Here is a 25,023-nt window from a genome sequence, read left to right on the forward strand (position 1 = left end):
CTTACCTGCTGGCGGGCATCCACGTGCCCGGGCACACAGAGAAACAGAGGCTGTGGGGAGGGACGGGGCCTGCCCTGACCCCAGAGCTGAAAGCTGCAGCCCTGCCCACTGTGCCCCGGGGTGTGCAGCACACCTCTGCTGATCTCCTAGTCACCGACGCCCTCAGCACCGCAGTGCTCACCTGGCCCCATCACGCTTCCCAAGGGCCTCGCTGCTCAGGAGCACAAGGCAGCCCTTCCCCTCCTCCAGCACCCTGGCTTCTTCCCAGGAACCTGGCCCACCCCTCTCAGTGACCACACGGCCCTGGCACCCCTGGTCTGCCGCCCGGGCCGCAACAGAGAAGGGGGGACCCGGGGGGCGGGACACAAAGATGCAGAAACGTCCTCATGGAGGGTCACAGGGGGAGGGGAGCCCTGGAAGGTCAGCCTGGGACGGGCTCCATGTACAGAGGCTGACCTGGAAGATGCAGGGGACACCTGGGGAAAAACAGCTCCTGGGGACCAGGCTGGATTCCACCAGAGTGGGAACTCCACCTCATTCTACAGCTTTGCTAATGCCTGAAGTGGGGCCTACTTGTGTAGATATCTGAGGTGCTATGGGGTCATCATAATGAGAGTGACCATGCTTTCAACGGCTGGGCCCTTTGAGCTGACCCCAGAGGAGGACGGAGTACCCTCAGGGTACCTCCTCTAGAGACTGGGCCTGGCTCAGGGTGGGAGAGTTATTCTGGAAGGTTCTGCACTTGCTCATGTTTTGCTGCAGCAAAACCTGGACAGCTGACTGCTCAGCTGAATCACAGACCCTTGACTGCCTGGCACTGGGACAGCAGAAGACCAGGGCGACCACGAGGGTGTGAGGCCTGGGACTCTCACCAGCTGCCCTGGGAGCAGGGGGCGTGGTCGTGGAGCATGCTGGGAGAGGGGTGTTGGTTTGGAGAGCTCAGTGCAGGAGAGAGAGAATTCCCCGTCTCAGAGGACGACAGGAGACAGGCCTCAACACCGGAAGATGGGGTGGGAAGAAATCCCTGAGAGTAGCCAACCAGGGCTGAGCCAGCTGCTCTGTGATTCCTAGCAGGCCAGCCGGCCAGGCTGCAGGGGACCCATACGCGGAAGCGAAAGCAAAGAAGGCTCCGCCGGAAGCCCCGTCCTCTCCTTGCAGAGCCAGGTCGGCCCCGGGCCAGGCAGCTCTTGAGTAGGAGGCTCAGGCCGATGGGAGCCTCAGGCCGATGGGAGCAGAGCCTAGCCGCAGGCCTGGCCGCATGCACTAGGCAGCCCGAGGTTACTTACTCCTCGAGGGCGGGCCAGCTCCTCGCTGCTCTGGCCAGAGCAATACAGACTGACGTAGTCCCCCTCACAGGCGTGCTCGCTCTGGGGGAGACAGGATGAGAGATACCCACCTGTGATGGCCCCGCCAGGCTGGCCCTGACTGGGACGCTCTTTCTCAAGGAGGGGAAAACGGTGCCCTCCATTCCCTGGGGATCTTCCCAGGGTCAGGGGACAAAGCTGTTTTGCCACTCCCTGCCTCTGTCAGACGGGACTCAGGTTTCCTGCTGGAGCTTCTCCAAAGATGTCAAGGGCACTTTAGCCCTCAAAGTGCCCTGGAGGAGGCGTACTCCTCCGTCTCTGCTGTAGCAGGGACAGCAGGGGCCGCAGCATGGCACAGGGGGCAGTCACAGAGGGCAGGAGAATGTGGGACGGGGGGCAGTCATGGAGGGCGGGAGACGGGGGGCAGTCACAGAGAACAGGGGGCAATCACGGAGGGCGGGGGATAGGGGACGGGGGGCAATCACGGAGGGCGGAGGATGGGTGCAATCATGGAGGGCGGGAGACGGGGGGCAGTCACAGAGGGCAGGAGAATGTGGGATGGTGCGCAGTCATGGAGGGCGGGAGACGGGGGGCAGTCACAGAGGGCAGGAGAATGTGGGACGGTGCGCAGTCATGGAGGGCGGGAGACGGGGGGCAGTCACAGAGGGCAGGAGAATGTGGGACGGTGGGCAGTCATGGAGGGCGGGAGACGGGGGGCAGTCACAGAGAATGGGGGGCAATCACGGAGGGCGGGGGATAGGGGACGGGGGGCAATCACAGGGAATGGGGGGGCAATCACGGAGGGTGGGGGATGGGTGCAATCATGGAGGACGGGGGACGGGGGGCAGTCACAGAGGACGGGGGGCAATCACGGAGGGCGGGGGATGGGGGACGGGGGCAATCATGGAGGATGGGGGGCAATCACAGAGGATGAGGGATGAGGGACGGGAGGCAATCATGGAGGGCAGGGGATAGGGGACGGGGGGCAATCATGGAGGTTGGGGGGCAGTCACAGAGGATGGGGCAATCACGGGGGACGGGGGGCAATCACAGGGGTGGGGGATAGGGTACAGGGGACAGTCATGGAGGACGGGGAGCAATCATGGGGGACAGGGCACGCAGGATGGGGGGCAGTCACGGAGGGAAGGAGACGCTGGAGGGCCGGCTGCAGGTGCCTGCACTTGTCCTGCCCCGTCCCCGTCCCCGGGCACAGCAGCCTTGCCCTGAGCCCTGAAGAGGCACTGCAGGCCGCCTGGCCACACGCAAGCAGGCCCCCAGCCCAGTGCCGCAGCAACTCTACACGCAGTTACCTCTGGGCTGTCAGAGGCCTCTTTGCCCTTCTCTAGAATCCCCCAACCGCACGGAAGACCAGCAGGATTTACACCTCACGATTAGGACAACAGATTGTCTCTAAGTAGCCACTGACCCATCTGTGGAAAATCAGATCCTAGTTTGCTGGGAATCCCCAGGGAATTCATTTCTGTTCTGGAAGCGGATGGGCTACCATCTCACCAGGGGGACCTGTGCACCCCTCAGCCCAGCCACACCGCGACGGGGCCCATGTCAGCAACAGCCTCGACGTGAGGGTGGGTGGAGGCTTTCTCGGAATGTGCAGCCCCGCGTGGAGATGTGTGTGTTGAGTTCTCACCGAAGGCGTCTGGGGCGAGTCAGTGAAAGAGGTTTCGGAAGGAAGGCAGACAGTGTTCCCGTGAAAGCTGCTCTCCTGAGAAGATGAGAGAGGCCCGTCCAGGGTGCTGGGAGGCAGACTGGCCACGGGCGGCACGGCTAAGTCAGAGCTCTGAGACTGGTGGACAGGTGGGAAGTGTGGAGAGGAAGAGGAGGTAGACGGAAGGAAAGGCTGGACGGAAGCTTGGCTGTGAGGCACGAAATCCTGCGAGTAGGACCTAAACACGGACTTGTACTACAGAGTCAGAGTGGAACACAGACACGAACACGAGAGGAGGGAAGAAGAAAACAGACAAGAGAAAAAGTTGTTAGATTAACTCGGCTGAGTCGTGACAGGCCGATCACGGTCTTTCGAACGAGGACACCACTCAGGCCAAACCACCCCTGCGGCCCTCTGGTTGGAGGTCCCCCAACCCTCGCTCGGCAGCCCCTTGAGAAGAGCCTGAAGACCACCCAGAGCCGTCCTCAGCGTCTACACGGCGGGACGCGGAGCCCCCCCAAGGAGAGCAAGCCCCCACCCCACACTGTGGAGTGGAGGGGTCCCATCCTCTGTCAGAAAATTGAACCTATGCAGCCCCGTTTATGCCGACTGTCCTTCCAGTAACCTCATGACTGAACCAAGCGTGTGCAGATACCTGGTCATATTTACTCATTTTGACTCTTTTTTTGATGAAGCTCTCTGATTTTAGTTCTTGAAAGTCAAATACTGCAAGCCTTTTCAATATTGTAGTCACTTCAAATCCTTTTGGAAGGGAAGTGATAAGCCTTAAACATGGCTGAAAGAATTGTGCTCCCAAAACACTAAAAATTTCTGAGTACATTTCCCTTTCTGCCCATCTTTTTTCTTTCTTTCTTTAACAGACGAAGTGCAATGCCTCTGACGCCCCATTTAGGACCGCAAGGCTCCATTCTCCGAGGGTCCCATCATGAAAGAAAAGCCTGAGGTCAGGCTGGGCAGAGAGCAGAGCCCGTGAGCACAGACTCGGGCCTGGGCTGTGATGTGGAAGGAGGGTCGGAGACCACCAGCTAACAGTCCTGGGGTGGCCAGGCCTGCCCGCCGTCCTGGAGAAACGGGGACGAATGTGCAGCAGGGGCTGAGTTTAGAGCCCCCGCCAGGCTCACTTCCCACCATGAGGGGCTGGAACTTGACAAAAGCCCGCCCCCAAAAACAAACAGGCACACCGCTCGCTCAGCTGTCCTCTCTACATGTTGGCATAGGATTTTTTTTGTGTGTGAGGCGTGTGGGATCTTAGTTCCCTGATCAGGGGTTAAACCTGGACCCCTGGCAGTGAAAGCAAGGAGTACTAACCACTGGACTGCCAGGGAATACCCGGCACAGGATTTTTGAAATCCATGAAGCAAGAGGAAATGAAGACTTAAACTAATGAGAGGCTCAAGCCATTCATCCCTTTAGCGTTTCTCTAAAGCTACACTTCAACCTGGGGGGGGAGCTGCTGTCACACGAGGGACAGTCACACTCCCCTCTGCCCCCCACCAGCCTCCTCAGGCTGTGGATCAGAGTTCAAAGCTCCCCCGCTCCTCGGTGAGGCCACGAGCCCCATGGCTGTTGATTTATATCCGACCCAGGGTACCTGCCTAGAAACTGACTGTCCCCACACATCTTACTCCCATCTAACTCAGAAGCTCAAGGCCAACCCAGACACACAGGGGAATGAGTGAAGAAGCACGGCACGACAATGAGGCCTGGGTTCCTGTCGGTCCCATCTGTCCACATGCCTTCTTTGGGGAGAAGCCCTCAGCGGCGGAGCCCTGGCTCAGCTGTCCTCCCCCCGGGGCCGTGAGGCCTGAGCGTCCACGGGGCACCCTCTCCAGGGCCGGCAGCCGACGCCTTCCATCTGACCTCTCAGAGCAGCCGTCCAAGCCAGGGCCTTGCTGTGGGTGGCGAGTCTGGCTTTGGGGGCTGTTTCACCTCTAGAGGATGCTCCCCCCACAGCCACAGGGAGGCGCTCTCACTAGCCGAGAAGGTGCCGGGAGGAGACCGCGAGTGAAGTGCATCAGCCGAGGGAGGGGACGGCCCGGCCAGTCCCGGGAGACTGTCTGAGGGACCCCTGCGCTGGCTGCACTGAGGCAGTGGCTGCAGACTCCCGCAGGAGTCCGGCCCCCAGGCCTGCCGGACACTCGTTCCCACACACAGGGGCCTTTCCCTTGGCCACGACTCTGCCTCACTCACAATTCACCTACAGTGCTTCTATGGTCGGAACATCGGTGCCCCTCCAAATTTGTATGTTGAAATCCTCACCCCCCCAGATGCTAGGGTCTGTGCTACAGAAAAGAGGCTCTACCCTCTGCCATGTGAGGACCAAGAAAAGTCCGTGACCAGGGAGAGGGCCTCGGCCAACCATGCTGGCCTCTGGAGCTGCGAGAAACACACTTGCTGTTATAAGCCACCCAGGCTGCAGTAATCTGTTACAGCGGCCACAACGAACCAGGCCAAATGCTGGCTCTGGGGTCCTGACGTGTGCTCACTGACACCCCCCATCCCTGAAGCATGAAAACGCATAGAGCACTGGAGTGGGCCCTGCAGTAACCAAGCCCTAACTTATACACGCACGCACACACACTCACACAGCGGGTGCCTTTTCTGGAAGCTGAGACAACTGCTGAGGGCACGTGCGCAAGTCATACAGACCTGCATTCGGGTCCTGAGCTCTACTTGTGTGACCTCAGGCAGGGGGTGTGAGTTCTGGAGCCTCAGTCTCCTCCTCTTTAAAGCGGGGATGGAAACAGCAGTTCTTCCCTCCCAGGGGCTCTGTGTGCGTTTACTGAGACGCCCTGTAAGTTTGACTGGGTGACAAGCAATCAGCGTCAGCTCTCCTCTCCTGCCTTCCAAAATACCCTCAGGAGCGCCTCGAAAAACAGAGCCAAGGCGTTTAATTAACTCAGTACATACTTACTGAATGAGGGAATGCTTAGGAATGGATCCTAACGCTGTTATTAACCAAGGTGCCCAGAACGTTGCCTGACTCAGCAGTGTCTCAACGGCAGGTGCGGGGGGTCGTGGACAAGCTGCCTGGGCTGTGCAGGTGCGGGTCCGCAGGGGAAGCCACCACGGGTGAGGACGGCAGAGGAGAGGGGCGGCCACCAGGGAGAAGGGAAGGAGGGTGCGTGTCTCTGGGACAGAGCGGCTGGCTGCCCTGCCCTCCTTCCCTCAGCAACAACCAGGCTGCCTGGGCTCAGCTCTGGTATTCTAGCTATGCGGTCCTATGGGACAGCAGCCAGGCTTGAACATCACCTTCAGGGGGCGGCGGTGGTGGTAGGGGGTGCGGGGGAGACACAGGGCTGCTCTCTAATCACCACCAGGCCGGCCCCTCCTTGGCCCTGCAGGCTCATGCCCGTACCGCAGTCAACAAATCCAGTATCCACCGCCTCCCCCGAGCAGTGTTTCCAGGCCCTTTAAGATCACATTTGTTTCACAAGGGCAGGGAGAACGCAGGGCTGGCCATGGAGCAGAAAACACGCCTTCACCACAGCCTGGAGTCTATTTTAGGATCTGGCTGGTGCCGGGCTTCGCTGCTGCGCTCCGCAGCAGGAATTTTTATTTATAGCTGGAGTAAGACTGTCTGGGCCCAGGAGTCTATAATGGGACGAGCCGCCTGTTGGGAGGTGGCATGTTTCTGCGGGAGATCTACAGGTGCTCGAGTGGCTTCTGGGGAGGAGAAGGGGCACCTGGCCCCTTGCGTCAGCCCTGATCTCACGGTCAAAAGTGCCAGCAAGAGCCATCTCGTGATGGTGGGGATGGCAGCTATTCTCACTGAAGGTGTCTTGCTGGGCAGATGAGGTGCTGAAGGTTTTATGTGAACCACCTCATTTACTCTGCACCAAATTATAATCCTCCTTACGAAGATGCAGAGACAGGCTGGAAGGGCAGCCATGGACCTAGAAAGCCACAGCTGGGCTCAGCTCGACAGAGATGCTGCTGGGACAGCCCCCTCACACTCAGGGAGCACTCTGGGCATGTGACAGGCCCTAAGCCTGCGATCCTGCAGCTCTGCAGGGTCCGGTCTGCTCACTTCGCTCAGAGACCTCCCGAGTGATGACCAGCCTGCAAGAGGCAGTGAGCCAAGGCCTGACATACACGTCAGATACGTAGAGCAAAGGTTTACCCTCGTGAGAGACACAGGAGCCACCAACCGACTCTTTGAACCACACACCTGAAAGAACCACCGAGAGTCTTCTGGGTGTAAAGGAGGAGGGAGACTGTCACGTGCTAGGTAGCAGAGCTTCCTGAAGCTGGCCAGGCACAAGTTTTCAGTGCCACTTCCTTTCCATTATATCCTGGCATGAAAGATGACTAGGGACAGGCCCTGCGCTGTTGGCAAGAAAGCAGGAAAGTAATCTTCATAAGAAAACCTCTGATTCCTCAACATGACAGACATTCCATCTAATCCCTGTGACTATCAGAAGGCCGGGGCCCAGAGAAGGCGGTCAGCGTGCCAACAGCCGAGGGCTGGAGCTGTAGGCCAGAGGACCTTGACTGTTACGGCTACTCCAGGGTGACTCGGGCAGGCCCCAAGCTCTGGAGAACATCCAGCCCTGCCAATCACAGCGACTCCATGGTGACTCAGGCTCCACGCTCTGGAGAACGTCCAGCCCTGCCAATCATGGGAAATGCGCTCATCTGAGTGAATGGACTGACTGTGGCCGCCAAGTGCTCGGGAAGTGAAGAAGTCGCCAGAGATCAGTCATTACTGTACACCCTTGGCTCCAGCAAGGCTCGTGACTTCAGGGTTTTTGAACACTACTTGGCGAAAACAGATAAGCTCTTGGACAGCTTGTTTGGGGGCTTAAAGTTTTATCCATCATTTGGGAGAAAACATATTCAAAGGAGCTGTAATTCGAGGGTGGTTTGGGCTTTCTTCTCCTATAGTGAGCCGGTGGGAACCATAGCCCAGGGCCAGTCCTGGGCTCAGCGGAAGTGTCCTTCAAACAGGGCCTGCGAGTATCCGCACAATATGGGCCTCAGTTATTTCTCTTGGAAGGAAGTAAAGCTTTTAGTCGACGCAAAACACACAGCCTCGATTTCCTGGGGAGGGATCTCCTGGAAACAACCACATCTTATTCAGTTCTCAGATGGGACATGACCCTTCTGAGGTCACCAGGAAGGACCCTTGATAACGGTTCTCACTCCATGGGGCAAATAGCCACAAGACTGCCTGTCTCCTCTCTCCTTCCTGGGCCCAGTTAACTACATGTTACAAAAGCTGTCTTAGGCCCAGAAAGAACTTCCCTCTTTGAGGTGCCTGTGTTAATTTATAACTATTACATGTTAGATAATGTCAGAAGCAGAGTTTCTGAAGCCAAGTGGCAGGGTCAGAGGCCGATGCTGAGAGCTCCTGTGCTCAAGGCGAGGAGAGACACTGCTGTGGGTCCCGTCATGGGAGCAAGGAGCCAGCGCTCAGCTCACCCAAGGAAGGCGACACTGATGTCACGTGTGTCCAAAACATGCCTTCTCTCTTTAAATTCATTTAAAATTCTAATTTGTAATTCTACAACAAAGGATGTAGTAGAACAAAAATGTTCTGCTCAGGAGAATTTTAGGACAAGTGAAAGCAGAAATTTACTACATTTCCTCTCATGTTTCATACTTTTGCATTTGAATCACAAGATATTCCTTGAAACACACTACGTTTTTGGCCAATGGTTTCATGGCTAATTACATTTTTGTGAGAACCTCCAATACATCTTGGGAGGCTCTATATATTCCTTAAATATTAGCCTTAGGGCTTCCCTGGTGGCTCAGTGATAAAGAATCTGCCTGCCAGTGCAGGAGACACAGGCTCTCTCCCTGCTCCAGGAAGATCCCACATGCTGCAGAGCAACTAAGCCCATGCTCTAGAGCCCGGGAACCACAACTACAGAGCCCACACGCCACCACTGCTGAAGCCCGTGCGTGCTGGAGCCCGCGCCATGCGACAAGCCACTGCAACAAGAAGCGTGAGCACAAGAGGGACCCCGCTCACCGCGCAGCCACGGAGACCCGGCACTGTCAAAAATAAATTAAAAAATCATTTTAAGAAATGCTTTTCTGCATTAAAGAAAGAAACATTAACCTCGATAACGTCAACTCTTCATAGGAAGATTTAGTACAGATTCCACAGAGATCTGAATTTAGTTCTAGAAATACAGGTCCACTATTTTTCACTCAGTGTGGCTTGACACAGCACAACAGGGACTCTAACTCACACCTACTCTTAGCGCTCTACAGAGAGCCTGCGGCTACACTCTGTCCTGCATCAGAACCCTGTCAGGACGAAGAAAGCGTGTCTCTTGATGTCCAGCCCGCGCACAGGCTTTTCTTTCTCCTGAACCTTCTCGGGTCTCAATGCTTACTGGCCATTGAACAATTCATAGACATCAACCTGACACTGTACTTTTCATGACGGGGATCTGATTCTAACCTGAGCTCTGACTTAAAACTCTTATCTAGTGGTTCAGCTCCTCTAGTCTGGTGTCTCCATCTCCAGAACATGGGTAAACATTCCATCACAGAACAGGAAGAAGAGCCCCTGACAAGTTGCCAAGCAGCCTGAAATCACAAGAGTAAAGGCAGCCGTCGGTGTGTAGCCAGCACCCCTTAGGGGTCACGTCACACAGGACCTTCCCAAGGACCCGGGGGCCTTGTGGTCCCTGACCAGTAGGACTGTCACGGACTACAGTAGGTCAGCCGTCATCAGTGAGGGGAGGCAGGGAAGTTCCTGTCTGAAGCTAGTCTGCAAGAGCTGTCCACAATGACATGAGGACCGACAAGAGTCAGGGAGTCTTTAGGAGGGACAGAAACAGCAGGGGCAGAGCAGCTGCTCTGGCGAGCCCCCAGGACAAGATCCCTAGGCCCCGGTCCTTGGCCCTTGGGTGTCCACCGCAGACAAGGCAGGCTCACCCTGGGCTCAGGGTGGGGGCCTGACACAGAGCCAGGCTTCTACCTCTACCTGAGAGGGTTAGGAACCCACAGGAGTGCTGGCCTGCCCATGCCTCCTTCTCACAAGGCCGTGTCTGGGCTCGGAGTGGCAGTGAACTCAGTCACACTTCAGGGATACGCTGGCTACCCGGGCACCTGGTTGTTGAGGAAGGGCAGAAAGGCACAGGGGGAACGTTTTGGAGGAGCCACATCGCATTTCAAGGGCCCAGCAGATTGGAAGAGCCTGCGAAGATCTCAGACCAGACTCAGAGGGGCCTGCAAAGACTCCCGTGCGGGTGGCAAAATAGCCCTGCTTTCCTCGCTGCTGACAGTGCTGGGGGCCGCTCTCTAGGAAACCCTGGGGGGTCGGGCAGGCCGACGGAACAAAGAGCCCAAGAGAGGTCAGCTCCGAGATGAACCTGCCTGCCCTGGGCCGCTGGTACTGCCCACGGACCCTCCCTCTTCTCTCAGAGTAAGTTTGCTCTGAGCAGGCGGGAAGCCAGTGAGGAAAAGATGTCAGGAAGACACAGGGGACGGCGGGGGCCTACTTAACCAGCAGGAGGGCACACCTGCTGTCGTCCACAATCTTCCTTCCTGTCTCCCTCTCCTTCTCTGTTTGGCCTTTCCACCTGTCAGATGCCTTTGTCTCAGTGATGGCTGGTGACAGGAGACGAGGAGGGGGCGGACAGAGTGAGCCTCTTCTGGGCAGGGTCCTAGAAGGGCCCGTGTGCTACAGCATGGAAGCCTGGCCCGGATCTTGGAGGATCACGGCCAGCAGCTCTACCCAGTGTCCCCATTTAAACTGAAGTCCTCAACAGGACACACACGACTTTCTTACCCGAGAGATTTTTAAAAACAGAAGACAGTCATTATGGGTATTTCTGAAGTTCTTCTTCTGGGTCTTCTAGAAGTTTTGATTCTCCAGAATCATTTTGGAAGCCAAGATAGTAAAGAAAATATTTCAACAGAGTCCTAGCATCCAGCTATATCTCTTGGTGACAGTTAATAGCAGTGAGCCAAGAAAGAATAGGCATAGAGGGAGGTGGCTTTTGTAACATCAGTGTTGTAATGTCCAGAGGACTGGAAACCCTAATGGTTATTAACAGGTTCCCAATAATATCTTGGTCAAGGGTAAAGTGAATATGGACCCAACTCAGAGCTTCCAAGATTTCGCACCACTAGGGTTCAGAATAGAGAAAATGTAAGCCCAAGAAGGGCCACAGTGGGAACAGCAGTGGGAATCCAGGGTGGTGGGGGAAGGACTGGGGCTGGAGGGACGGGAGTTCGGGGGGAGGTGGGAGTCAGGCAGTCAGCATGGGCAAGGCTGCAGCGAGGACAGGGCAGACGGCCAGGGGTACGAGTGATGGAGGAGAATCCAGGGGCGGGAGGAGGACACCAGCGCCACATCTGAGAGGTGTACTTCAGTGGGCCTCACTCAAACACTTACCCGTGCGCCAAGGGGCAGGCGTACTGCAAGGCCTGGCGGAATTGAAACAGGCACAAGGGGGCCGGCCGCCCATTCCCGGGGGTGGCTGCACCTAGCTCTCCACATCGTTCTGGCCTCACAGTAGCTCATCATTTCCCTGAACACCTTCTTCTACCAAACTGGTCTTAATGTTCCAGATGCCACATGTCTGAGCAGCTGTTCAAGTCTCCTAGAATCACAGCGCATGCTGGGAAGGAAAGGGGGTCTGTGGACCGGGGGCTAAGCAGACCCAGCCAAAGATTGTGAAGAGGAGGGTGGGCACCTCCCAGGAACGGGAGCAGGAACACGTCTGGGGACAAGCGGGGAAAGAGCGGTCAAGGCTGGACCCAAACCCAGAGGGCAGCATCCAGGAGAAAGCAGCAGGTTTCGACCAAGGGGCAGGGTGCGCGAAGGGCAGGCTGTTGTTACCCCTCCAGCCGCTCTCCCTGGACCTCAGTCCTGAGAGTTTATACTTGAGACAAGCTTCTACTCCCCATCTTCAGGCAGGTCCCTCACTGACCTTCATTTCCCTGAAAACTTAAGTGGCCATTAGACCACAACTCAGGCGCCCCCTCCTGACACCGTCCTGCCCCCATTGCCCACAGCCTTCCCCAGACGTCTGTGACTCTCACCCTGCTGCCCACGCCCTGCCTGAGCCGGAGTCTCCTCTCCGCTTGACTCACTCTGCCTACTCCCTTGCACGGGCTTCTCAAGGACGACGGGCCGTCCTGCTTGCACTGGATCCTTCTGGCTGCCTGACCCCCATCAGGAGTAGCTCCGTTCTTAGCAAATTAAATCTTCCATGGGATCCCGGAAAAGTGACTAGGAATGCTTCTGCAGCACCTCCTTCACATTAAGTCAACCAGTGCAGGCTCACTGCTCTGCAGTTCCCTTGGCAAGGTTTCCAAATTCCTGTTACAAGGCAGAAGCAATAGGCCACTGGGCAAAGAACTTCAGATTTGGCACCTGCTATTTGCCTATGAGGCAGCTCTTGGGAATTCCATGCTGGACTGATGACACAAGTCCAGGGATGAAGGAACAAAGACATTTGGCAATGAAGCGCTGCTCCAAGAGCACATCAAAGCCCTCTATCTGGGGCTCATCTCAAAATGTAAGCAGAGAATATACATGAAAAAAGTATGGTATTACAGCTAAATAATTTCTCTGGGGTTTCTGCATTTCAGATGTCAAGTATTCCATATATTTAGGCCATTACTAACATCTCTGGAGGCCTGGAGGGGCTTCGCTTCAAGTGAAATAAAGCACCCTTCTTAGCTCACTCCCCTCAGGCTCCTCTGTGGAGCTGGTGCTGAGATGCAGGACGCTGTAAGACTCCTCTGTGTGCTGAGGGGAAAACTATGACATACTCATACCCCAGCTTAAACTAAAATGTCCTCGAATTCTCCTTAATTCTATAGTATACAGTCCTGTTCATTCAGTCTTCTCCCCAAACTATTCAAAAGGGATGTTGTAGACATTCTCAGGAAAACTCACACTTACTTTCTGTTCGCAGAAGGGAGGGGGAAAAAAAAACATATCAAGACCTAGGATTGTCTCAAGGCCAAGTTTTGCAAGATTTGTGAAAAGAGCTGCCAGAGGTGGCTGCTGAGGAAACAGAGGGCGTCTGTGCACCACAGCCAGGGAGGGGTGGGGAGTGGTCCTGCCTTGCCCGGCGAGGTCTGGGAGCTGAAGGGAAGACTGCATCCCAAGGTCCCCTCAATGGGGAGGACCAGCTTCACCTGGGCGCTGGTGGCTCCCAAATATGGAGAATGGACAAAACCACACTGGGAACCCAAGCTTGGAGAGGGCTCTGATGTCACCAGGTCAACCCAGTCATTCAAGAGGGCAAAGGAAGTCCAAGCAAGTGAAGACATCTGCCCAGGCACTCATGCACAGGATCAGAACAAGCCAAGACTAGAACCCAGAACTCTAAGACAAGAGCAATAATGACAGATGTTCCAAGCTTACTACCTGCCTGGCAGTTTCTTGTGATTTTACTTAATCCTCCCATTCACAGAAGAGGAGGCAAGGAAAAGTGCCACCCCAGAGGACTGAACTTGAGGCCTGGGAGGATGTGAGTCACCTTGGGACAGGTCCACTGAGCTCCCTTGGAGAGTCCTTTCCTGAGCCCTGACACCCAGGGTGTCACTAGACAGAGTCAGCAGGAGGTGGGGGTGGTCAGGTTCTCGAACAGATGCAGATCCCAGAGGAAGACAGCAGACCTGCGCGGCCTCCGAGGTGTCAGCGCGTGTGTATCTGCAGACAGCAGGCCAGCCCTCCTCCTGCCGCCCCACCTCCACAGGGTGACCTGCGGAAGGGCCCGCCCAGTGGAGGTCGAGTCCACTCTCCTCCCCAGGCTGCGCCGTCTGGGGCCTGACCCAGAGGACGCATGCCAGCCCTACGATGAGGCCTTATGATGCCTGCAAGTATCCATCTGTCTTCCTGGAGCCCAGCCGACTGCCCTGTGAACAAGCCCAGGCTGGCTTGATGCGGCAGACAGGTCAGGAGGGCCACTGCCAGACCAGCCCCCGCTGGGGTGCCAGGGATGTGGGCAAGTCCAGCCCTTGGCAGCCAGGCCTGTCCCGATCAGCACAGCTGTGCTGCTAAACTGTGTCCTAGGCAAGGCTTCCCTGGTGGCTCACCTGGTAAAGAATCCACCTGCAAAGCGGGAGACCTGGGTTTGATCCCTGGGTTAGGAAGGTCCCCTGGAGAAGGGAAAGGCTACCCATTCCAGTATTCTGGCCTGAAGAATTCCATGGACTGTATAGTCCATGGGGTCACAAAGAGTCGGACACAACTGAGCGACTTTCACTTTCTGGCAAGGACAAACGGTTACTGCTCTTTAAGCCACAGGTTTTGGGGCGATTTGTTACATTAGCAGCAGGTAGTGAAAGCTAACTGACGCAGCTCTCTTGACTTCAGCTCCGTCATGCTGGGCGCAGCCTGCGCTGCTTCCTGCGTGAGCACTGTCCTTCTTAAACACAGGACACTGCAGGGCTGACCCAATGCCCAGTGGGAGAACAGGACAAAAAGGCCAAAACATCTCTGCCAGTTTACGTCTGAGTGATGATGCTCTGAGCGTGGCCGCTAAGAGTCCCACCCCAATCCGCCCCAGCCACTCACACCGACCTTCGGGCCACCTTTCCTGTCTGGGGTCTGTGGAGGGCTGGAGCCGGCGACGGGCAGCAGCATGCATGTCGGGAGGCATAGGCCATGAGGGAAAGGTCTCGCTCCCCAGGTTCCCGGTAGCGAGTGCAGGGAGCAACTCACCGAGGGCACAGGTAAGCTGCCGTGCCGGCTGAGAAAGGAGTTAGAGACGGACACACTGATGCCCTGAGCGGCACTGCCGTCCTCGGGGGTGAAGGCCACTTTAGTTTGCTGGACACAGTAGGAGACAGAGGAGAAGGAAGAAGCAGCACAGGAGGCCTGCTGGACAGAGGAGCAAGGGAGGAGACGGGGCAGGAGGGAGAGAAGCAGAGAGCAGTCAGGCATGTGCGCATGGACGGGGCAGGCTGCCACCCGACCTGCCGGGACCTTCTGGAGAGGGATGGCTTCTCGGCCCAGCCAGGGGTCAAGGACGCCCGTCGAAGGCGAGCTGGGGGGCGGGTGCCCTCTTCACTCCTGTGAAGAAGTGGCGGTAAGATGGAAGGAGCCACGCGGATTTGTGTGGGCACCCCAGCTCCTCCGCTTCCTTAGGGCCCCAGTGCTCCTCTGTGGGAGCGACCGCGCTTCAGGGTGCAGAGCAGGAGCCAGGCGGGCTGGGCCCTAACCTTGGCCTTGCCATGTGGGACAGGCTTGGCGTCGGGCGTCACATGACGCTCTCTGCACCTCAGGTTTCCGGCAGATGGCTGTGTGTGCGTGAAGTACCTAGAACCAGGCCGCCTTCAGAGCACGTGGGCCCACAGGTGTACCTGTCATGCTCACTTCTGTCTGGAAAACAGGGTCACACTTCTCACACTGGCACTGGAGAAGGGGTGCCCAGCAGTCACACACGGGGTGTCTCACGTGTCTGGGCTTCCACTTCTGCTGTGGGCTTTGAGCCCGTCTCTCCAGCTCTCTCAGCCTCACTTTACTTAAAGTGGGGGTGACAGGGGCCACGGGGAGGGGATGTTCACAGGATGTTTGCCCATCCTCCAGGGCTCCCTGGCAGCCTTTCCCCAGAGAGCCCTTTGGACCGCCGCCCCACCTCAAGGTGAGGTGATGTGACTCTCACGGGGCTGGGACTCAAGCGTGTCCCTCAGGGGCTCTCTCCCCAGGGCTCGGCTCCTGTGGGCACCACGGGACACAGAGGACACCCAGGGCTGGGCAATGGACACCTGTGTACCCAGCAGGAGGGGCTGAGAAAACCAGATCTCAATGAAACTGGCCTAGCTGTTTAACTAAACATTTTAGGTCAGGGGTCCCTGAGGCAGGCATCTACGTGTCTGTGGTGAACAACAGAGACTCACATTCGGGCATATTCAGCTGTCTGTGGGGAGAGCAGGGCAGGCGAAGAGCTGAGACCTGAGCACAGCTGGTCAGTGCAGGACTGGGACCCAGACCCCCGGCCTGAGCCTGGCCCACCTTCCATGAGACAGGCTGCCCCCACTCCAGAGCCCCCTGTGCAGGGGCAGGCTTGGGGACTCTGGGACCGGGCATGGGCTCAAGGCCCAGTCGCAGGACTGCTGAGGCCCAGGCAGCTTCCAGGAGTGACCTGAGGACCTTCACCGTCCGGCCATCTGCCTCCCAGAACAGCTGGGGCAGCGTCCCCTCGCAGAGGATGAAGGCGGCCCTCTCTGGTTAAGACGAGCAGACCGGCCAGCACGAGAGCAAGACAGCACGTGCAGCTCTGACGGACTGCCCTTCTGGGTGTACTCTTCCTAGAGAGCTCGGCCGGACGGGGCGCTTCGATTCTAGAGCCTGACCCCAGGCCCCAAGGTTAGTAAACTGGTGGCAGAGAGAAGAGGGTTGAGAGGTGCACCCGAGTGCCCCACACTGGTCCCAGCGTCTCTCCAGCCTGCCCACGGCCGGACGGCCCCTCTGTGCTGCCTACATGGCGTCCTGACACAGGAGGGGTTTTAAAGGAGGAAGGGTGTGCCGGCCTGAAACACAAAGCGGCTCTGTGTCAGCCACCCCGCTTCCACAGAGCTGGTCCTCACTGGGCCAGCCCCGGCAGAGGGGTGCAACTGGTTGGGCAGTGAGGCCCACTATGTAAATCGAGGCCACAGATGGCCCCACACAGACCCTGCCCTGTGCTCTGATTGACTCCCTCCTTTCGGGGAGGTCTATATTAGAGCCACAAAAGAGAGAGAGAAAAAAAAAAGACTGTCTACAAAGAAAGCAAACATTCTGAGTACAAGCCAGTCCCAGCTGCAGGGGCCTGCTCTGGAGGAGCAGCCACTCCTGCGGGGGGAGATGCGAGCAGGAGAGCAGGCCCAGCATCCCGGGCCACTCGTGGGGGGCCCCCCACTTACCAGCTGCCGCTGCTTGGGGGGCAGGGCGGGGGGCGGGGCGAGATCGTGTGCGGCCTCGCTGGCACTGAAGGAGTCGTTGAAGCCGTACACCTCCATGAGCAGCTTGTTCTTCTGCTGGTACACGTGTTCCTTCTGCGGCGTCTGGTAGAACATGGAGGGCTGTGGCTCCGAGTAGTCCTCGAGCAGCTGCATGTAGGCCAGCACTGCGCACACAGAGGGACCGGGCTGGGTGGGCCGCACACAGACCCCCGCCCGCCCCGCAGCGGCCAGGGAGAGGGCCCGGGGCAGTCTGCGTGACCACCACGTGGACCTGGGCACCGCCCGCGTGTCACACGGCCTCTGGAGGAGAGGGTGGCATGGGTGTGGGGCGGGGGGCAGGCTCTGCGGGAACTCCCTTCCTTTCCCCTCCTTCCCGTGAACCAGGAACCACGCTGGGAAACAGCCTGTGTTTAGAGAAGCGCAGGGGCGCACCCACTCCTGGCCGAGAAGCCCTTGGGGTTTTCCAGCCTCTAGAGGACAGGGCCGTGGCTGGGGTGCAGGCTGCTGGGCCCCCTGCCCATGCCTCCATTCTCAGCTCCTGGACCGTCCCTGGGGCTTTCCGCACGTCTGTTGCGGCCGCTCTTCCTGCAGCCCTGCGAGCCTGACGCTCCCTCCTGAGCGACTCAGGTCACCGAGGCCCCTCACCCGCATCCCCGGCCCAGGAGCCCCTCTCAGCCCCGCGCTCCGTCCCTTCTCGGCCCTTCTTGTGGCTCCTCACGAGCTATGGGTTTCTCCTTCACGAGGATGGGTTTCTCACATTCATCTGATGGTCACTGAGCACCTGCGACGCGTCAGGAGCTGACTGAGGTGCTGGCGCTCCGCAGGGGCCAGCAATGGCTCTTTCACCCGTGGGGGCTGACCCCCTCCCCAGGGAGAGAGAAAACAGGCCGAGGTGGGGGGGTCCCACAGAGGACGGTGAAACAGGGAGGCGAGGGGGCTTCTCCAGAACATGGTGAGGACACGTGGAAGAGTCTTCCAGGAGGCACAGAGCCCCGGACCGGGACCAGGGTCCGCAGGGCAGTGCTCCGCGGTGAGTGGGGGCCCACGCGGTGCGGGGCCGTGTGAACCGGGCAAGGAAGAGGCTTGAAGCACGGAAGGGCCCCCACCTCAGGAGCTGCCTGTCTCGAGAAGCCGGGAGAAGACAGTTTCAGTGGGCTGAGGCTGTTCAGGTGAAAGACCCCATGGGCGTGGGGACAGCCAGCGGTCTGACTCAGGAAGAATCGTCAAATCGGGGGCAAGAGGATTTACTGCTTCTCGCTTGAGGGCGGAAGCTGCTGCCTGAGGGCAGGGACCCTGTGCCTCCCGGCGGCTGCTCTATCACCGGAGTCTCGCACACCGGTTCACAGAACGAGTGAGCAGAACCCACGGCCCAGCATCTGCCCTGCCGTGCTGAAGCGGGCTGCAGCCCCCGCGGGTCTTGAGGAGGTCCTGCAGGTAGGCAAGCCGCTCCGGCCACCAAACGTCGCTCTCCCGTCCTGACAGAGGCTGTCGGGAAGCTCCTCCTCCAGAGGGCCGCACGCTGAGGGCAGAAGCGCTCAGGCGGGGCGAACAGACCCTCTCCTCTCTAGGAGCCCCTCAGGCAGCCGAGACCTGGCCCCTGAGCTCCGACTCGAAGCTGCAGCCTCGCCGTGGAGCAGCCGGCTCCTTCCTGCTGGGCCCACGTGGTGCCACCGGTGGAGCCCTCTCCTCACGCGGGATGTCTGAGTGGACCACACTTCTTCTCACGCGGGGCATCCGTGTGGACCGCACTCCCTCAGTCACAGGCGGGGCGTCCATGTGGACCGCACTCTCTCCTCATGCGGGGCGTCCGTGTGGACCCCACTCCCTCAGTCACACACGGGGCATCCGTGTGGACCGCACTCTCTCCTCATGTGGGGCATCCGTGTGGACCGCATTCCCTCAGTCTCACGCGGGGCGTCCGTGTGGACCACACTCCCTCTCCTCAAGCGGGGCGTCCATGTGGACCGCACTCCCTCAGTCACAGGCGGGGCGTCCATGTGGACCGCATTCTCTCCTCATGCGGGGCGTCCGTGTGGACCCCACTCCCTCAGTCACACATGGGACATCCGTGTGGACCGCACTCTCTCCTCACGTGGGGCGTCCGTGTGGACCGCATTCCCTCAGTCTCACGCAGGGTGTCTGTGTGGACCACACTCCCTCTCCTCACGCAGGGTGTCCGTGTGGACCCCACTCCCTCAGTCTCACACGGGGCGTCCTTATGGACCGCACTCTCTCCTCACGCGGGGGCGTCCATGTGGACCGCACTCCCTCACCCCACGTGGGGGCATCAGAATAGACTTTACTTCTCACTTCCAGTGGTGAGGGATCAGCCCCATCTTCAGAGCCAGACCTTCCTGAAGACCCTAGAGGGTTCTGATGAAGTGACTGCTGGAGCTGACTGAACCTGGGGGCCTTACGAAGCAGGGAGAGCTGGCCAGGAGAAGCCCTCTCAGTAACCCCGATCTACCCGTGTGGACCCACCCCACCCCGCCCTCCCCTCCTCCGGATGGTGGCGGGAGCTCTGGGGTGTCAGCGGCCTCTGTACACATGTGTGCTCGGTGGGTAAGGTGCTTTCGTCAGGAGTAAGTACTGGCCTACTCAGTGTGACTGTGCATGCCCCAGGAGGGAGCAAAGGGGTGATGGGGCCAGAGAGGAAAGGACACCGGCTCCGAGGCTGAGGAGCCCCGGGCCCTGGGGCGAGGGCGCAGGGTACACAGCCGTCAGTCTGGAGCGGGTGTGTCCCCCTTGGTCACAGCTCGGCGCCACAAGCACCCTGGGTTCCAACATTAAGACCATGGCAATGACAAGTTTGCAGGGCGGTCTTCTGTGCTTTCAAATGACCAGAAAGTTGCCTTAACTGGAGAGTTAAACCAGTCAGACTTTCAGGCCAGCTAGAGAGGCACAGAAGGAAATGCCCCTGGCGCCTCTGTCTGCAGGTCCCTCCACGCCCTGGCTTCCCATGAGGGAACTTCCATGACAGACGGGAATGATACCCTCAGCCCCGCGGAGCTAGCTCTGCATTCACACTGAGGCCACTACCCAAGCTGGGGGCATCCAGGGCGGTCACTAGGCAGGCACTCTTCTGGGCACGGGCAGAGCACACACACTTGTCTGGGGTTGGAGCGTGGGTTCCACATACAGGTCACAGCAGTCTCCTGCCAGACACTCCCACCAAGGCCAGGGCATCCTGGGTGGTGGGCTGACGTGGTCGCACACAGAGAGACAGTGGCAGCCAGTCTGCCCATGGAAAACAAGGCAGAACCCTGTAGGTGACGTGGGGAGAAGGTGGGCAGAGACCCGGGCCACGTGCAGCAGTCGGGGAGCGAGCAGAAAAGCAAATTCCACACAATGCTCCTTGGGAACTGGATGGCCAACTCACACTTGGGAAACACTCAGAATACAAAACCCCCTAAGTTTGGCTCTACCCCCAGGCCCTGATCACATGAGGTATCAGAGCCTCTGGTCCAAGCAGCAACCCCAGACTCGAGTCATCGCATGGTACTTCAGGGTCTGTGAGCAGAAGACAGAGTGGGACCAGGGGCTTCTCTCTAACAGCTCCCATGCACTGCCAGGAGCCTGAGAGAGGCCCTGGGGTGGGGTCTGCCCTGCTTTGCTCCGATGCTGCTCTGAGGCTGCGGTCCCTGTTTTTCTTGGTCACCACATGTTCAGGCCAGGTCAGCTGACTGCCATACGAGAAGCCAAACACTCTGTGAAGACCAGGCCTGAAGTTCTGCTGAGACCACGAGGAGAGGTCAGCTCACCAGGCTTTTAAGAACAACCCCCAGGACTGACAACACAAGGCTCCCTTAGTGTCCCTGTACGTGTGGGTCTGCCTTTCAGAAACGATGAGGCCACTGGTTTGACTCTGATCTACCGTTTCAATAAACGCAACACCACTTTAGGGCACAAAAGGCACGACCCCACAATAGCGTAACAAAAGCTTACTGTGTTTGTTTTTCTTCTCGGGGAGAGGTGGCGGTTTTTCTGGGTCACCCGTTGATTCAGAAACAGTGAAATCACCCATGAAGTCAACAGAGGCTGAGGAACCTCCTTGCTGAAAGGGAAGAATAGCAGCAAAGGGCGTGAAGGGGACGGACTGGACGGAGGCTGGGTTCTGCAGGTCGTCCTCGGAGATGTTGTCGTACTGTGAGGGGTGTCGCTCGTAGGACGCCCGGCAGCCAGAGCTGTCCAAGGTCTGGGAGGCCGCACTCCTGCGCTTCTTCTCGGGCAGGGCTGGCGGCACGTCCGTCTGCTGCCCGGGGGCTGAGGACCCATCTGGCTGGGGACAGCTGCCCAGGGGCAACTGGAGAGGATGGCCAAGAAAGGGAGACCCAGACTCCCCCAAGGACTCTGGCAGCGGGCTGAGGTTACAGGCCACTTGCTGAGGTATCTGGTCTGCGTTGGAGAGGTCTTGCTGAAGGAACTCGTAGTCAGGATCGTAATGATCTGCATCCACACAACAGGGGAAGCACACCGTGAGCCCCCGGTCCCCACAGGAAGGAAAGACCCCCTCCTCTTCCCTGACCTGTCCTGCTCAAGGGACACGTCCCCGTCTCATCCACAAAGACTCCTGCTTTACTTTACAGGATACGCTTTTCTACTGCTTATAAAAGTAAAACCGGATGGGAGTATGACTGGTACGTAGCCTATTCTTCACATTTTACCAGATTTTTAAAAGTTTTACCTAAAAGAGAAAAACATGCATGGCTACTGTAGAAAACATGGCCAAAAACACTATGCCTAAACCAAAAATCACCCACAGTCCCATAACCTAACTATAATCTCTGCTGACCACTAGATGTATTACCTGCAAAGTTTTTTCCCCCTGGATTCTGTTTTTTGAACTCTGAGAAAACACCATATAAGCAGTCTTGGCTTGGTCCACTGGTCGTTAACTCAGGACTGGTTTTTAGCACAGCTGCATACTATTCCTCCAAGGGGGCGTGTCACGAGTCTGCTGATTTCCTACACTGAGTGGTCAGGTTGTTCCCAGTCTACCAGGGCTCTTCATGATGCTGAGATTAAAGTCTCTACATGGAAATCCTCCTATAAACCTCTGACTGTGTTCCTAAGATAAAAACTCTCAGAAGTGAAATGTCTAGTTCACAGGACATGAACAGTTCAATGCCTTGTACGCCTTCTGCCAAGCTGCCGCAGACCCTCCTCCGGCCCCACCACCCGAGGTCAGCATGTGCTGCTCACTCGCCTTCGTCCTCTGTCAGAAGCTGCCTGGGGCCCTCCCCTCCATTTACAGTTCTTAGCACGTGGGCTCCCCTTGGGCAAAGGGAGTCTCGAGACACACTGGCGGACCAACTGTAATAACAGTGACCGTTGCCATGTCTCTGTGGTCTCACAGTGTTACTGCAATAAACTTTCAACCCCCTTCGGAGACAGACTCTAGTATCCTCATTCTGCAGAAGAGGACACCGTGGCTCAGATCCTGATGGACTTAAGGTCGACAGAGCCAGTGACTGGCCTCGCTGTTGACCTCACAGGAGCCACCGGGAGGCGCGAAGCTGGCGGTGGTGATGTGCATGCCTGTGGCTCACCTAGTGTTTCACAGCTTGTGTTCCGGGAGCACTGCCCGCTGTCCCTGTCCAGAGAGGACAGCTGCTCGTCCGACTTGCTGAGCTTGCCAATGCTGCTGCAGGGCGACAGGCGGGGAGACTCACCGCTGTACGAGTGGCTGCCTCCCGACAGCCGTCTCTGTGCGTAACAGTCCACGTCAAAGTCCTCGTGTGCAAAGTGAGAACAGGCCCAAGTCACTGCTGGGGGGTGGCGGCTGAGCCCAGGGGAGGGAGCAGGTGCGTGTACTTGGCGAAGGAAATACTGGGATGTGCAGAAACTGGCTGCAGGCAGTAAACACCACGCACGCGGCGCCTCTGAGAAAAGGCCTCTACAGGCGCTCAGAGTGCTCTGACCAAGGGAGGCCCTGGGCTGGGCCCCGTCTCCCCACCCTGGGAGGGAACCCCACCACGGCCTGCAGAGGGAAAGACCACTCAGGAACGGTGGCTGCCCAGGTAGAGAGCTCCTCCCTGTGACCAAAGACAGGGACTTAAGACCACTGGGCTTCTTTCAGTTTTAGGAACCAATGTACCAGACCTGAAGTCAACCTCTGCCTTTCTGGATGGGACTAATTACCTGCCTATTAATTCCAACAGGCAAACTGGAGCCACTGGTGGCTCGACTCATGGGGGCCACGACGGCCACACGGGTGGGGGATGGAGCCGACTGTCTCTTCTTCGGGGGCAGTGCTGGTGGAGGACTGAAACAGAGCAAGGAACCCCATCAAACCAGACAACCTGAACAAAAATCCTTTATACAGATGCTAGGGTGTGGGATGTGAGATTCTTACATTATTAGACACTGATCCTACTTTCCACCCTTTCAACTTCCACCCCACTCCCCTTCTGCCAAAAGCCTAGCATCTGAAAGTCCCTGCTTTTTCCTTTCATGACAAATGGTACCAGGTTCCGCTTGGCTAGGGCTAAAAGGCAGCAGCTAGGAGTTCTCAGGGCGAGGGGGCAGGGGAGGGCGAGGGGCCGGCACCGGGCCGGACTCTTGTCCTCTGGAGACAGTGTCTTGAGGAAGGTCAAACCACCAATGTGCCTGAAGAGCAAGTTCTTCCCCTAATGGCACCATCTTCTTTTTGGCTGGCACCATCCGTTTGTGAAATTACAACAGAAATAGATGAGAGAGCTAGGAAAATAGAAAGTACCTGTTATCAACCACCCTAATGCCAGGTAAGGGGGGCTTGGGGGGTGCAACCTCTTCGTCCATAGAGTCTTGGAGCCCCTCGGTTGACTGTGACAGGCTGGTCGTCTTGTTTAGTATCTCCATCTCTCGATCCGTCAGGGGGAGCTCAGACTGGCTGGAGGGTTGAGGAGAACTCGGGGTTACAGAAGGCCCCAGGGCAAGCGCAGACCCTGAGAGTGTCAGGATGTGACCGGGGCAGGGAAGTGTCCAAGGGGCCCAGGACACAGAGCTGACACTATGCCCTGGGCTCCATGGCAGAGATGGGGTTTCAAGTCCAGTTCGATCACCCACGGAAGCTTGGCCACGGCCCCTGAGTCTGCACCTTTGTCTCCTTATCTGTGAGAGGGATCTCTGGACTGCACGATGCTCGAAAATGCCCCCAAATGAAGGTGTTATTTTTTTCACTAGGGGCTGCGAGTAGAAATTATTGCAAGGCCTTCAACTGTCCACATCACCCTCAGTAATGCTCTCAAGCCAAACCCCTAAAAACCTAATCTGTCAAAGTTGTTTCTCATCATGGGAGGAAGCAGGTCAAGAAGAGTGTAGGTGGGGTCACTCTGCACATCACACGGTGTCCTGAGAGAAGACCATGTTGAGACCAGGCAATCATTCAAGATAGGTGTGAGCTACACACACTTCATGGTAATCTGGGCTCTTACCCAGAGGTCACTGAAAAGGGACCACGGGCCTCACAGGACACGGTCTGCCTGGCGGGGGCTCCCTTCTTTGTCAAGTGTCCACCGACCAAGACCGCAACCCCTGGAGGGCTTAGTCAGCACTCACCTGTCAGGTTTGCAAGCTGGGGAGCTGGGTTTCACAGGGCTTGTTGGAGACGGATGCCCCTGCTTCTCGATGGTGAGTCTGACCAGCTCCTACCCCCACACAAGAGAAACGAGGTGAGACACGAGGAGAGCTCCTCACGCTGAATGTCCTGACAAGGTGGGCCAGCTGTCTGCCCTCCACCGCCCGGAGTCCCCACTCACCCTATGGGTGAGTATTGTTTGACTCAGGTAATGTTCATGACTTCCCAAAACATGTCCTACCCGCCCAAAACACCTCCACAGCATGCAGAGAAGTTTTGCATGCATAAAGACACTTCCTCTTGGAAGGGGGAAATGACCAGCCCATTGTCTCAGAATGACTAAATTCATCACACAAACTCCTGGCAGTGACTCCCAGTTGGTTTGTGGAGAAGACCTGCTCTGAATTCTCTGAAGCCAGGATGCTGCCTACTAACAATCAAGCTTGTGGTCTGGGGTAAGGTGGTTTCCCAGAGTGAGCTATCTGTGGGTGCAGCATCTGTGGGTACCCAGAGATGATGAGTGGGGATCTTTGTCACTCGACAGAAAGTTCAGGGCTTATCACCTATCAGAGAAATGACTTCAGAAAATAAGTTTTTTTAAT

General features: G+C 57.5%; 1 protein-coding gene and 1 long non-coding RNA gene across 6 annotated transcripts in view; both read right to left on the reverse strand.

The window, feature by feature from the left end:
* The window catches only part of RAPGEF1 (Rap guanine nucleotide exchange factor 1), a 137,502-nt gene that overhangs the window by 18,354 nt on the left and 94,125 nt on the right, over nucleotides 1–25,023 (reverse strand). For 3 of the 5 annotated variants that reach the window (XM_055541460.1, XM_055541459.1, XM_055541458.1), the window contains 6 exons: nucleotides 24,403–24,491; nucleotides 23,582–23,734; nucleotides 23,005–23,128; nucleotides 22,413–22,596; nucleotides 20,809–21,309; nucleotides 16,825–17,027 (listed from right to left, as the gene is read on the reverse strand). In XM_055541460.1, the coding sequence (XP_055397435.1) occupies nucleotides 16,825–17,027; nucleotides 20,809–21,309; nucleotides 22,413–22,596; nucleotides 23,005–23,128; nucleotides 23,582–23,734; nucleotides 24,403–24,491 (1,254 nt within the window). Of the gene's footprint in view, nucleotides 1–1,286; nucleotides 1,368–2,952; nucleotides 3,226–14,641; nucleotides 14,801–16,824; nucleotides 17,028–20,808; nucleotides 21,310–22,412; nucleotides 22,597–23,004; nucleotides 23,129–23,581; nucleotides 23,735–24,402; nucleotides 24,492–25,023 lie in introns of all 5 variants that reach the window. The other 2 variants (XM_055541457.1, XM_055541456.1) reach the window with 2 other exon arrangements.
* LOC129623675 (uncharacterized) lies at nucleotides 7,203–14,629 on the reverse strand. The gene is made up of 3 exons (XR_008700618.1): nucleotides 11,354–14,629; nucleotides 8,972–8,994; nucleotides 7,203–7,320 (listed from the first exon to the last, which is right to left on the reverse strand). It is a non-coding gene; the product is annotated as an uncharacterized LOC129623675 (long non-coding RNA).

Source organism: Bubalus kerabau, chromosome 11 (assembly GCF_029407905.1).
Source record: "Bubalus kerabau isolate K-KA32 ecotype Philippines breed swamp buffalo chromosome 11, PCC_UOA_SB_1v2, whole genome shotgun sequence".
NCBI classification, from domain to species: Eukaryota; Metazoa; Chordata; class Mammalia; order Artiodactyla; family Bovidae; genus Bubalus; species Bubalus kerabau.